Source organism: Trematomus bernacchii, unplaced genomic scaffold, assembly GCF_902827165.1.
Source record: "Trematomus bernacchii unplaced genomic scaffold, fTreBer1.1, whole genome shotgun sequence".
Taxonomy (NCBI): Eukaryota; Metazoa; Chordata; class Actinopteri; order Perciformes; family Nototheniidae; genus Trematomus; species Trematomus bernacchii.
Genome location: NW_022987592.1, coordinates 1,183,861 through 1,198,390, shown reverse-complemented (window position 1 = coordinate 1,198,390; position 14,530 = coordinate 1,183,861). Strand labels below are relative to the sequence as shown.

The 14,530-nt window shown below is 45.4% G+C and overlaps 1 protein-coding gene across 1 annotated transcript; it reads left to right on the top strand.

Moving 5' to 3' along the window:
• The first annotated feature begins 164 nt into the window (after positions 1–164).
• On the top strand, positions 165–7,826 carry si:dkey-16n15.6 (organic solute transporter subunit alpha). Its single transcript, XM_034129212.1, has 7 exons — positions 165–228; positions 3,282–3,433; positions 3,549–3,622; positions 3,716–3,871; positions 5,814–5,925; positions 7,068–7,320; positions 7,417–7,826. The coding sequence occupies exons 1-7, from the start codon at positions 165–167 to the stop codon at positions 7,824–7,826; spliced, it is 1,221 nt and encodes a 406-aa protein (XP_033985103.1).
• Positions 7,827–14,530: the final 6,704 nt, after the last annotated feature.

Below are 14,530 nucleotides of genomic sequence, written 5' to 3'. Positions count from 1 at the left end.
ACATGTCCACTTACCTGTTCCCAGTCAATCATTAATGTGTGCAGACTCACAGGAAGTGAAACAGCACTCGGAGCCTCTCAGTGTGCTGGTTGTCTGAGAGCAGCTTTCTGTAGCCTCAGTGTCTGCTATGTGACTGAGGACAATAGAGCAGCATTACATTCAGTATGGTAAGATCCAACTGTAGCTGGATTGGGTCTGAGATCCCTCTGTCATCACAATTCTTCAGTGGTAAGCAAAGGCAATAACTCATCATCTCAATTTCTGGACCTTTGGTTTAGGCATTTTGTTTTTTCAGCCAGATTGTTTTCTATCAGAAGAAGTAAAGTCGGGGACCTTTAGATATTATTTCGTTTGACCAGGGCTATGAAATAATGTGGACCAATGGTTTTTTGGGCGTTTCGACTATTTTATATAGTTTATATATGTATTATCAATATATATATTATATATATATAATATATAATCACGGCTGTACTAGGGTGATCTTAATTATGCATACAATTATTCTGTACAGCAGTTTCAGAAGAAAAATATATAAATATACATGTATATATATACACACACACTCACCGGCCACTTTATTAGGTACACCTGGCTAGTACCGGGTTGGACCCCCTTCTGCCTTCAGAACTGCTCTCATTCTTCAGGGCATAGCCTCAACAAGGTGCTGGAAACATCCCTCAGAGATTCTGGTCCTAATTGACATGATAGCATCGTTGCTGCAGATTTGTCGGCTGCACATCCAGGATGTGGATCTCTCGTTCCACCACATCCCAAAGGTGCTCTATAGGATTTAGATCTGGTGCCCTTTGAGTTCAGTGAACTCATCGTCATGTTCAAGAAACCAGTTTGAGATGATTTGAGCTTTGTGACATGGCGCGTTATCCTGCTGGAAGGAGCATCAGAGGATGGGTACACTGTGGTCATAAAGGGATGGACATGGTCAGCAATAATACTCAAGTAGGCTGTGGTGTTTAAACCATGCTCAATTGGTACTAAGGGGTCCAAAGTATGCCAAGAAAATATCCCCCACACCATTACACCACCCCCACCAGCCTGAACCGTTGGTACAAGGCAGGATGGGTCCATGCTCTCATGCAGGGCTGCCCCTGGCCAACTTGTGGCCCTACGCAAAGTTGTGGCATGAGGCCCCCCGGGTCTGTACACAAGTCGTCACACATGTGTCGCGAGCGTTGACGGGCATCATAAGATGAGGCCCCCTCTGCAAGATGAGGCCCCACGCAGTCTGTGTGAACTGCATGTAGGGAGGGGCGGCCCTGCTCTCATGTTTTTACGCCACATTACATTTTAATCCTACCGTCCGAATGTCGCAGCACAAATCCAGACTCGTCAGACCAGGTTACATTTTTCCAATCTTCTATTGACCAGTTTTGGTGAGCCTGTGTGAATTGTAGCCTCAGTTTCCTGTTCTTATCTGACAGGAGGGAAGGCCCGGTTCTACGGGGGTGCATAGGCATGCATTGTACCCCCAGTTGAATGTTATGCACCCTCTATTAAAAAAAGAGAAGGGAGCGATTTAAAAAAATATATAACAACAATAATAGAATACAATACAAAACAATACAAAACAAATTGTGTCAGGTGTGCTTGACCTGCGCCGCTTCACGTGCATCATTTCCAAAGTGCTTCCGCAGCAGTGACACACATCTGTGGATAATCATGGATATACGAAAATGGTTAAGCAACCATCACTAAACGCCAGCAACACTACATCTACTGCAGACAGTAGCAACAGGTCAGATGGGGACGTTACGTTACCCGCCGTCGTGGACACGAGCTTACTCGTCGCCCGATACAACGATGCAGGTGCCAGGATACCACGGCAAAACAGAGCCTGCCCAGGCATATCTAAACAAGTACCCGCCTGCACAGTGGGGTAAGGCGGTCATTTTGCAGCTCGTGGTATAAAAATAGACAATGGCTAGAATATTCATGTAAAAATAGTGCCATATTCTGCCATGCCTGTAGATATGTTGGGTCAAAAATAATGCATATATAATAGCACAGATGCCTTCACCACGAATGGCTACAAAAAGATCTCATATCCCAAGCTTATCAACAAGCTAATGTTGCAGCTGAAATGTTCTCCAGGTCACAAAGTCAACCTCACATGATGATGTGATACCAGTTTTCAAGCACAGTAAATATTCTCTTCCCAGAGTATATGATGGGACCAAGGTGATGATGTAGTACATGCTTTTAATAATACTTTTGCCTTTTAATGTTTGCCATTTCAAACCATGAGCTGGTTCAAATAATATTTGCCTTGATTTACAATATGTTCTCATTTGTTTTATCAGTACAGTTTTGAAGCTTTTGTGCTTTTCTTTGCCATAGTCCACTTTGGATTATATTAAATATTTGTTGCACCCACTTGAAATGTTTTCACTTGCTTGGTTTCAAAACATAACAAATGCCATAATCTGTTCATTGGGGACCATAACATCAAGGCTATTTTTCATTGCTGTTGCCAGCCACTATTGCTCATGTAAGCCTACTACTGCTGCGCCCCCTGTAATCTCAGATGCACCCCAAGTCATTTTGTTCTGGAACCGGGCCTGCAGGAGGGGCACCCGGTGGGGTCTTCTCTGCTGTAGCCCATCTGCTTCAAGGTTCCACATGTGTTGTGTTCAGAGATGGTCTTCTGCATATACCTTGGCTGTAACCAGTGGTTATTTGAGTTACTGTTGCCTCTTATCATCTTGAACCAGTCTGGCCAGTCTCCTCTGACCTCTGGCATCAACAAGGCATTTTCTCCCAGAGAACTGCCGCTCACTGGATATTTTCTCTTTCTCTGACCATTCTCTGTAAATGGTTGATCAGAAGTTTCTGAAATACTCAGACCAGCCCGTCTGGCACCACCAACCATGCCACGTTCAATGTCACTTAAATCTGACATTTGAACTTCACCAGGTCGTCTTGACCATGTCTACATGCCTAAAAGCAGTGAGTTTCTGCCATGTGATTGGCTGATTAGATATTTGCGTGAACGAGCAATTGAACAGCTGTACCTAATAAAGTGGCCAGTGAATGTATTTATCTTCTTATTCAATTTCTCTTCAAGATGTATTAATCTGAAAATGTGGGCCATCAATTTGGGAAAAGTGGAGAAAAATACTAGAGCAAACCACAGATGGGGGAAAGAAGGGGCTTCCTATTCAGCTGCAGTGTTTTATCAGCATGGTGTCACTGTTCACCCATGTCCATGTGGAATGACACGGGGGAAATGAGACACTGACTGACTTTATATCTCTGGTCAGCCATTAAAGACGAGCTGTGGCTCTTCCTCATCCCGGCCGGCCTGGCGCTCATCCTGCTGGGTCTGTTTCTGGAGGAGGTGGGCTTCTTCTTGCGCCACATTCCCTCATCCAGACGAAAGCGGCTCTACCTGTGGATATTAGGAATGTACCCGGTAACATCAACCTCCTCACATGAAAAATAATGATTATCCACTTCAAATCCTAAGTATCCTGAATTAGTGTTGGTCCAGGGTGCCCTCTGTCTCAGTGTTTGTTGTTATATCTCAGGTGTTTGCCCTGACCTCTCTCATCGCGCTGTACGTGCCTCGCTCCTCCTCGCTGTGTAACTTCATCGCCTCACTGTGAGTTCACAAGGCTTGAGATTTAAAGATTTAATTTCAGAATTGTTGGCCATTAGTTAGATCCAGCTCACACACAACTAAATCAATGTGTAGGTATCACTCCACCACCTTGCTGAAGTTCATGGGGCTGATCACAGACTTCTTCGGGGGGAAAGCTCGTATGTTGGCGGCTCTGTCTGGACACCAGGTATCTCCAGACCCCTTCCCCTGCTGCTGCTGCTGCTGCCTGCCCATGGTGGCCATCAACAGGTACATACACACACAAAACACACACCCACTCATACATCTGAGTAACAGAATACACCTGCACTGAGTTTTACATGTTTACTAGCTGTGACAGTGAAGCTGTTTGTTGTTCTCCCCTTGTCAGCCAGTGTCTGAGTGAGTGCGTGTCTGTGTGGGTGAGTGTGTGCATGTATGTGTGTAAGTCTATGAATTATACTGGGCGAGAGCAACATTTAGTTTAGTTTAGTTTAGGAGGTGCTGGATTATTGACGATAATTATTATCTTATGTGTTGGGGAAATATTTTCCTGGGCCCACACCTTGACCCAGTTTATCAGTCTGTACTGCCCTCACTGAGCACAGGCCTCAACCTTGGGCTGCTCTCAGTGTTTTGTCTCCCGTTTCCTGCCTGCTGGCTTCAGCTGATAGAGTTATTGTGCTTCTCCTGTTTTCTCTTGTTCTGCAGCATGTTGATTATTCTCTCAGAACCAGCTAAATACATGGGTCTGGGGTAGAGATCTTCAGAATTGGTTTGGCAACCTCTGTGACACCTTGTGGCACAGCCAGCTCTCCCTGTGTCTCTTCTGAGTCCTGTCTCCATTGCTTCAGAAGTTTCAATCACATTATGTGTATTATTAACATGATATCAGTATTTATATCATATCAGATATTGCAAACAATATCTTGTTCATTTCAAAACTGTCAGTCCTGCACCACCCTCCCACATTAGGGCTTTCTACTTGTCATACCAATACTGCACATTTCTTATTTCATATTTTATTTTTGTTTTATTCTATTTTTACGGGTAAATCTATATTTAATGTAAATATTGCTATATTTTTATGTTATAATAGTTTTCTTAAAATTGTTTTTTATAATTCCTTTATGCTTCGTATAGTATAGTATAGTGACTGGTCCTAGATCAGCAGTACAGTGCCTGGTCCTGGATCAGCAGTATAGTGACTGGTCCTGGATCAGCAGTATAGTGACCGGTCCTGGATCAGCAGTACAGTGGCTGGTCCTGGATCAGCAGTACAGTGCCTGGTCCTGGATCAGCAGTATAGTGGCTGGTCCTGGATCAGCAGTACAGTGGCTGGTCCTGGATCAGCAGTACAGTGCCTGGTCCTGGATCAGCAGTACAGTGACTGGTCCTGGATCAGCAGTACAGTGGCTGGTCCTGGATCAGCAATATAGTGACTGGTCCTGGATCAGCAGTACAGTGGCTGGTCCTGGATCAGCAGTACAGTGCCTGGTCCTGGATCAGCAGTATAGTGACCGGTCCTGGATCAGCAGTACAGTGGCTGGTCCTGGATCAGCAGTACAGTGACTGGTCCTGGATCAGCAGTACAGTGGCTGGTCCTGGATCAGCAGTACAGTGACTGGTCCTGGATCAGCAGTAGAGAGACTGGTCCTTAATCAACAGTAGAGTGACTGGTCCTGGATCTGCAGTACAGTGACTGGTCCTAGATCAGCAGTAGAGTGACTGGTCCTGGATCTGCAGTACAGTGACTGGTCCTAGATCAGCAGTAGAGAGACTGGTCCTTGATCAGCAGTAGAGAGACTGGTCCTTGATCTGCAGTACAGTGACTGGTCCTTAATCAGCAGTAGAGAGACTGGTCCTTGATCAGCAGTAGAGTGACTGGTCCTTGATCAGCAGTAGAGTGACTGGTCCTGGATCTGCAGTACAGTGACTGGTCCTAGATCTGCAGTACAGTGCCTGATCCTGGATCAGCAGTATAGTGACTGGTCCTGGATCAGCAGTATAGTGACTGGTCCTGGATCAGCAGTATAGAGACTGGTCCTGGATCAGCAGTATAGTGACTGGTCCTAGATCAGCAGTACAGTGCCTGATCCTGGATCAGCAGTATAGTGACTGGTCCTGGATCAGCAGTATAGTGACTGGTCCTGGATCAGCAGTATAGTGACTGGTCCTGGATCAGCAGTACAGTGACTGTCTCTCTGTGCAGCAGCAGCCGGGCCTGGATGATGGCGGCGGTGCTGCAGCTCTCGGTGGTCCGCAGCATCTTGTTCTTCGTCACTCTGGTGCTGTGGACAGATGAACAGTATGACTATGGTGATGTAAGTCAATTGTTTGAATTTTGATCCATGCTTAATCCCCCATCGAGTATTAAGGCTGCTTTAACACCAACCTGTGCAGGGAAAGTGTCGCAGGAGACCCCAGGACCAAACGCTGTCAGTACAGTCTGTGCTCGGGTCGTATATTATATTTGATAATATGAAGGATGTCAGATTTTCCCCAGCACTCTTCCTTTACAGGCTCTGGATAAACACAGTTTAAGAGCAGATCGTGGTACCTTCTGAGTGGGCAGATCCTTTCCTTTACTAAATTGTTTATAGAGTCAACAGAATTAAATTAATATGTGACAGACTTTCAACAGGATTTATATACTTTATATATAGTGTTATTTGATCACATGTTTGCTACCACAAACATGTTCAATTATGCATTTTACTGTCAGCTCTTAACATAAAAATTATACAAATTTAAATATTAGATATGTGTTAAGATGTTCCATCCAGATGATGCTACTGAATCAAGTGAGATATGCAATATAAGTCTATTCAGTAGCTGGTCATATTTTATCTTAGGATAATTAAGGTTGGCAATTCATGTCTACAATATGAATTCCTCTATTCCTGTTTGAGCAAGGACATTCCATATCCAGTGTCCCAAAAATGAAGAGGTTCCTGGACATCACCAAAACATGCCAATCACTCGACAATAATAAGCATTCTGAGGCCTTACATGACTGAAGCTGCAGTATTCAGAATCAGAATCAGAATTCCTTTATTTGTCCCGCAACAGGGACATTTACATTATTACAACAGCAGAAGTATACTGCAGATAAAGTGAAGAGAATAGACTTACATATTAAAAATCCAAAATAACTAAGTATGCACACGCTATTTATAATAAGAAACACAATGAGTAAAAAAAACAAATAGATAAGTATACCATGGTAAAAATAAGTATATTTATTTTTTAAGTGACCATATAAGAATGTGAGAGGTAGCTGGTACTGTTTGCCAATTGTAAACAAATTGAGAGAACAATTCAATCTTGAATTGCATGAGGATATATTGCACATGCGTGTACATTGAACTAACTAAGACAAATTGAACTCAGGTGCTATGAATGTGCTGACGGTATACTCTAGACTAGAGCAGTGAAGGATAAAAGCCATCTTCTTGTTGTGCAGGTGGACTCAGTCAATCCCAACGTGTACGTCAACGGTATCATATGTGTCTCTACCTTCGTGTCCTTCTACGGCCACCTCCTCTTTTACAAAGCCACTAACAGTGCTCTACATGGCTACGGACTCAGAGCCAAGTTCATCTGCGTCATCGTGGTGTTGGTGCTGTGTGGCCTGCAGAGCGGCATCCTGGAGACCATGGGTGCTCTGGAGGTCATCCCCTGCACCCCCCCTTTCTCTGTCCTGACCCGGTCCCAGTGTAAGTCCCAGCACCTCTCCCAACCTCTGTCTGAAAGCTGAAGTTCAGGAGAGAGCTCGCCCATCCTCTAAACCTGTGTTCTCTGTCCATCCTCAGTGATCTACCACTACTGTGTGATAGTGGAGATGTTCTGCATCGGCCTGTATGCCCGCCACACGTTCCGCAAGGTGGAGCCGAGCTTGGTGGAGGACATGGAGGGAACCATCAGTGCTACGCAGTTGGAAAAGGCTGTTCAAACAGACAACGTTCACACGATGCTTCACAAGCCGGGCGGCCTCGTCAGCGCCTCCAACCCCAGCTACAGCAGCGACAGCGAGGACAGCCTGTGCAGGATCGAGCACGCCCCTCTGGACGGATTCCCCTTCCCTAAGGCCAGGGGCCACCAGCCAGGCAGGCCAGAACCAGGGGAGCCCAGGTCAGCAGAGGAACCCGGGACAAATTGTTCCCACGTTAGTGTGAGGGCTGATATTAACTACCAGGTCTCTAAGGATTTTACTGTAGTTTGACCTAAAACAAAGGACTAAATCAGTTAAAGCTTACCTCAGGAGTTGCTGGTGGTCACCCTATGATAAATGGGTGACAATCGACATATAGGATACTGTAAACAGTGGCCACCAGCTGTAGCAGACCTTGCAATGTTAGCCACTTGGTCTGTTCAATGTAAAGTCATGAGAAATGTTGCTGCTTCTAGTTATTTTTCCTCCCTAGATGTGTCTTTTGTTATATTCCTAATATGATATGCTTTGCAATGTTGTGTACTGCACAAGCTTATGGGCTCAGAACAGTCTCATAATACACACATGCACACAGAAGGATTCACACTTGTATTTCATGATCCGCAAAAGGATTCACACTTGTATTTCCGGATCCACACTTGTGTTTTTCAATGCACACACAAATGTGTTCCGTTTCATATACATCCAAAATATCCAAATACAGAAAAAAGTTTTACATATGTATTTTTGATCCTCACATATTTGTTTTCCGTTTAAATCCCCTGAACCTACAAACACAAACCGCTTTCTGTGCATGGATCGCTGTGCATTCGTGTGTGGGGTTTTTTGAGACTCCCCTGACGGTCACCCGATTCGTACTTGTAATTTTTTCTATCTATAGCCAATCAGATGTCTCCTCAATTCTAAGCCAATCACATGAGCGCGCCCCCACGAGGGTAGATTTCTTGCGTTCATGTCACTTCATATACGCATTTTGTGTAGTCCGGAGCAGGGTTTCCGCGGACAGAATTGAATTTTACCGGTCATGTTTCAATAATAATAATAATAAGAATTGTGTAGCAGCGTTTCCGTTAGGTAATTACCGGACTATGACCGGATAATAACACGGGAGTAAGGATCATCTCTTTTTTCCTCTCTCCTGACAGCCCGTCAGTTTCTCATGCAGCTCGCTAAAACTTCACTCACGTTTATGTCCATATCGATCAGATCCAGCTCTCATGATCGGCCTTTATAGAGAGCACCGATCAAACTATTAAGAGTGAATATCGGCCGATAATGACCGGCGGGGCTCCCCCCGTTGACAGTTCACTGTCTAGCACTGGCTTCGTAGTGCACTGATCGATTAGGCTAAGCTAACCTGTAGCTGCTCCCTCCACACTCACAACAACTTCATACAGACATAAATAAAGCAGCTGTATTCGCCATAGAGGAAACACACATTTAAAACGGTTTTGCCTGCCGTTTTTGTGTACACAAGCATTCATTAATGGTTCGGAAAGTGGCACTGTACCTTAATAATATAAAGGCTTGTATTTGCGTGCATTTCCTGCTCGGAAAGTGGCAATGTACGGAGAGTGGAAGTGTCCTGAGATTAGCGCCTGCAGGCAAGCTCCATGGACCTGTCAGCTCCAGACAGCGCAAAATGCGTACATGAAGCGCTACGTCATGAACGCAAGAAATCTACCCTCGTGGGGGCGCGCTCATGTGATTGGCTTAGAATTGAGGAGACATCTGATTGGCTATAGATAGAAAAAATTACAAGTACGAATCGGGTCACCGTCAGGGGAGTCTCAAAAGACCCACACACGAATGCACAGCGATCCATGCACAGAAAGCGGGTTGGGTTTGCAGGTTCAGGGGATTTTAATGGTAAACAAATATGTGAGGATCAAAAGTACATATGTAAAACTTTTTTCTGTATTTGGATTTTATTTACATGTATATGAAACGGAACACATTTGTGTGTGCATTGAAAAACACAAGTGTGGATCCAGAAATACAAGTGTGAATCCTTTTGCGGATCATGAAATACAAGTGTGAATCCTTCTGTGTGCATGTGTGTATTATGAGACTGTTCTGAGCCCATACAAGCTAATCACTTTTGGAAAATGAAAGGCATGATGAATAGATAAACACTTATATTACGTTTTTTTTTTTAAAGTATGAAACTGGAATCTTTTATGTTTTATGCCACAGTGTAAAGGTTTATTAGCTTGCTGCATGTACCTGCCACATTGCTTCTCTTTGATCGACTGTTGGATAGTCCATCTTTTACACTAAAGTGTCTGCAAAATGAGCAAAGACACATTGTACACTGGTTCTAATCCAACTAAACTTCAATGTGTCTTTGTTTTAGGTTCTACATGACCTTTACTTTCTTTGAGAAAAACAATACAAAAAGGAGAGAATTTGTATATATATTTCGGTTTGTTGATGTTCGTGTTCCTTTTGTCACCAATCCATGTGTTTGTTTCTGTGTCTTTATGTATGAATACCTCCTATACAAACAGCCGATCAAATCATCCATTTTCTGTAAGCTCTTCTCATGCATAGGCTGCAGTGGGGCCCAACTAAAGGGCCCAATCAAATCATTGTAAGATAATAAACTGATTTCACAGTATTTAATCTCCGTAGTTACTCTTTACCCGGTTTCACGCTGCATTTATGGTCAAAACATCAGTATGGAGTATTTGGATAGGAACCACTACAATGTGAGTTCAAATATATTGTTCACTGTGATGCACAATTTAGCTGGTTGACTAAAAGAGAAGGAAAAATGATCACATTATAGCCACTTTCATTGTGGAAAGGAAACTTGTACTGTTCACCCAGGACTTGATTCCATATTTGGCAGGCTTGCTGGGCATGTACTGCCTGAAACCGCAGCGGCCTGGCGGAAAAGGGGGAAAAGACTTGACAAATTTGGTAATGTTTATACCACCACTTCATGGCAAGATGGGCAGGGAGGTCATTACATGCATCAGTCATGTTATATCTCAATGTCATCTTCAGACAAGCTTGAAAAAGCCAGACGGTGCAAAAACAAAGAAAGTGCTCAGTGTTCGAGTCAAACATCAAGTTCTGAAATGAAAGCGCATAAATCTATGTGTGATGATAAGACAGAGGCATGGCGCTCTTTCAAGCGCCACCCAGTCCTAATAGAAGATGGGGACCTGAGGGATCGCCTCACACGGCTCATCGAGTCAACGTCTGATCCTTTCGCAAATGATATAATGTACCACCATGCTTGTTGGAGGAAATACGTCAACCACACACACTTCAAGCCAGATGATGCAATGCATCTTCAGAATGTGTCTCTCTCAGAGGCAAGGAATTTGTTCGTTAGACACGTGGATTCCATCATCTTCACTGAGCGACAGATCCGTTCACTGCAGTCTCTTTTAGCAGAATACAAACGCATTTTCGGTGACTATGGCTATGAAGTGGGTGATGTCAAATCGTCGTATGTCAAGGGCCTGCTCATTAATGAGTATCAAGAGACAATTGGCTTCAAAGAGAGAAATCAAATGAACAAGAGCCAGTGGGTCTATGATGTTGGGGGAGGAGGTGACTACATTGAGGCTGCCATCTCATCCCTTGGCATCAGTGATGAGCAGCTGCTCCAGAACCTGGCACAGCGGTTATCTAAGAAGATCAAAGACACAACTACTGTCCCCTGGCCACCTCGCATTGATCATCTTGAGGAAGGCGAAGAGGTATGTAAGTTGCTGTTGAAGCTTTTGACCTGGCTAAAACAGCCTGAGAGAAAAACTGCTGACATTAGCCCTGCCACAGTCAGTCTGGCCTCCATGATCACCTACCACATTACAGGACAGCGCACTACCACTGCTATTAACCTGGGCGTCAATGTCCATGGCATCACGAGGAGTAGAGATCTGGTCGAAACTCTGCACAAGAGTGGTGTCAGCATCAGCTATGCAGACACACTTCTCCTCTATGACCACTGGGCTCTGATGGATCTTGAGGCATCAGCAACCTGCCCACAGGAGATTGCAGACACCAAGCCAGCCATTGTGATCGTCAAGAACGATGACTTCAAGATTGATACCATGACAGGCAACTCAACTGGAGCACATCGAACAAATGTTATGTTCGTTCAGCCAGAGAGCTATGAAAAGAAGCCAGATGAAGAGCCTGCTGTAAGGCTCATCAAGAAGAAAGAAATCTCTGCACAGCTGAAGCAAAAGTGTATAGAGCTGACAAATGTTCACCAGTACAGATGTCCCCTTGGCAGCAAGAGTGAGCCACCAGCTCGTACCAGGGTAGATCCACCAGTGAACGGCACAGTTCTGCAGCGTGCTCGCTGTGTGATACATGCACTGTCTCGCGTAGACAATAATGGTACAAGACCATCACCTCATGAGCAACGAGTTCCGGCATACAGTGGTGCCCAGTCCTGCCGTCATACACCGCCCAACAAGAGCAAGCCTAACCCCTAGATTCCACCAGGCCCGTCTGCGCCGCGTTACGGCTGCGCCGCGTTACGGCTGCGCCGCAGTTTTGGTCCGGCCTCCTCCGGCGTCATACCCTACCAGGCGCGTTTCAGAAGCATTTCAGAAGCGGAGCGTCTTGCCTGCCGGCTCGCAGTTTTTGTTGATTTGGGAATATTTCCTGGACAGGCTACTTTGTACAGACAAAGTTAATAATAACTGTAATATTCCAGTTATAAATGACATGAATCAAAGATGTGTTGCTGTATTTTAGTGGTAAAAAAATGCATTCATCATCATAATTATTCTAAATATATAATTTACACAGTGCCTGTAAACCGGAGGAGAACGCTGGCATTTCTCCTCCTACTTGAAAGACTACGGAGGGATAGGGTCTGCAAAATGAGTTTGTGTGTGTGTATATATATATATATATATGTTATGAAGTGACTGAGCTCGTGAACTGTCTACGGGGGGGGCGGGGGAGCCTCGCTGCGGGGCAACTGTGGACCTCTGTCGCCTGTCAGCGCAACTTACATGATGCCGTTTAAAAAAATGAAGGGCGGTGCCGGCCGTCAGCGAACCGAGCCGGCCGTCAACGGCCCGCTGACGACCGGCCGTTCTGTGATTCTCCAGAACACACAGATGGCCAGTCCGCCCCTGGATTCCACCGGGTCGCCGCGGCGCAGACGGACCCGGTGGAATACAGGGTCTACCGCGTTTAGGAACCGTTAAGCAGATCCGAAATTGTGTATTTTGTATGGGTACCCAGTACCCGGTATTTTCGGTTCCAACCCTATGTCTGACCCTCTTGTACAAAATATTGATGCATGTCATGCAAGAAATGGCTCAGAGTACCTGTCATCAACATACAACATGTTGCCTGGACTGATGGCCTACGACAACCATGACTATGGGAGGTGGTTGCCAGATTATTGGGCAATGCTCTCTTCGCTGACAGATGAGCAAATGGCCTTCTTCAATGATCATTTCACCCAGTCATTGACAGGGCTACCCTACTCCTGTCAGCCGATGGACCTTTGGCTAGAAACAACTATGAATCTGATCTCAAAGCTAAAGCAAGGATGGCTTCAGCTTCTACAGAATGAGAAGCAACTGTTCTCAACAACAAGGAATGCAAACAATGTTGCAAGGGTAAAGGCTGCTTTGAAGCGGAACCTCAAGTGCCAGCGTCGCCATAGGAAGCATGTTGAATGCCAGCCAGCGAGGATGAGGAAGGATGAGCAGGCAGTTCAGGACCTGCAGGCATGCATGAAGGATTTTGACGCTGAGCCCTTTGACATCTCCTCACCTAAACTGAGGTCACTACAGTCTGGCCTGGTTGCCTCACCGGAGTTAGTGCATGACCTCGAGACCGCACTTCCACATGGCCAAGCTCAAGCTGGAACCCTCATGCAAGAGCGAGTGTTCACCAAGATCAAGCCTCTCACTGCAATTATCCACAGGAACAAGAAGCTGAATTTCGCTAGTGAAAGGATCTGTGCACCATCTGGTGCACTGATGAAGGTGGCCCAGATGGAGAGATCAGGGCTGACAGCCCTGGTGGACCTTGCAGAGGGATCAGGTCTGATCCAACTTGAGTCAGCCCTTGAGGGGAGAGTGACTGAGGAGTGCCTTTCACTCTACAACGTAGATGGGTCAATGCGCAAGACTGTTAAGAGCAAGTTGTTAGAGCTCTTCAACCTAGACCCAGTTATTGAGGATCCACGAGACCACTGCAGCCTTGTGGACATGGGGCTGATCTGGCGGCTAGCCACCCCCACACCTGAAGACCGTGAGGCCAGGAAGCGTGACGGCTCCGAGTACCTCTGGAGTGACTACCTTGAAAGAATCTGTGCAATCATCTTCTCACACCACGCTAATGCAAGCCACATCATCCTTGTCAACGATAAGTATGACCTTCCATTCAGCATCAAGGATGATGAGCATGATCGTCGGGCAGCAAAACATCCACACATCCAAAATGTTTTCCCCAAGTCTGAAGACAAGTTCCCAGGAGCTGCTGAGTTCAATGAACTCATGGTAATGATACTCAGGAAACAAAGTCAAAACTGCAGAAGCTCCTCAAGGAACAGTTGAAAACACGAGTTTGTCGGGTGCAGGGTGAAATAATATACTGTGAGGGAGAAAGAGCAACCAACCTGGGCACTGGCGTGGCAAGCGGGGACTATGTCTTCAAGCATCCAGAAGCAGATACAATCCTGCTCTCTGTGTATGCTAAGCTGAGGTCCAGGAACTACACTGGAACAGTTGTTCTACTGTGAGGACACGGACGTGTTTGTCCAAGCGGCTTATGTCTCGCAAACAACTCCCAAGGGATTTACTTATTAGACGCAAGCATGCGTTCATCAACTGCCAAGCGATGCTCTCAGAAGAGGTTGCAAAGATCATCATACCTCTCCATGTGATCACTGGCAGTGACCACACCTCAGGGTTTTATGGGCATGGAACAAAGAAGGTGATGGAGAAGGTGATGACTAATCCTGAGACAAGACAGCTACT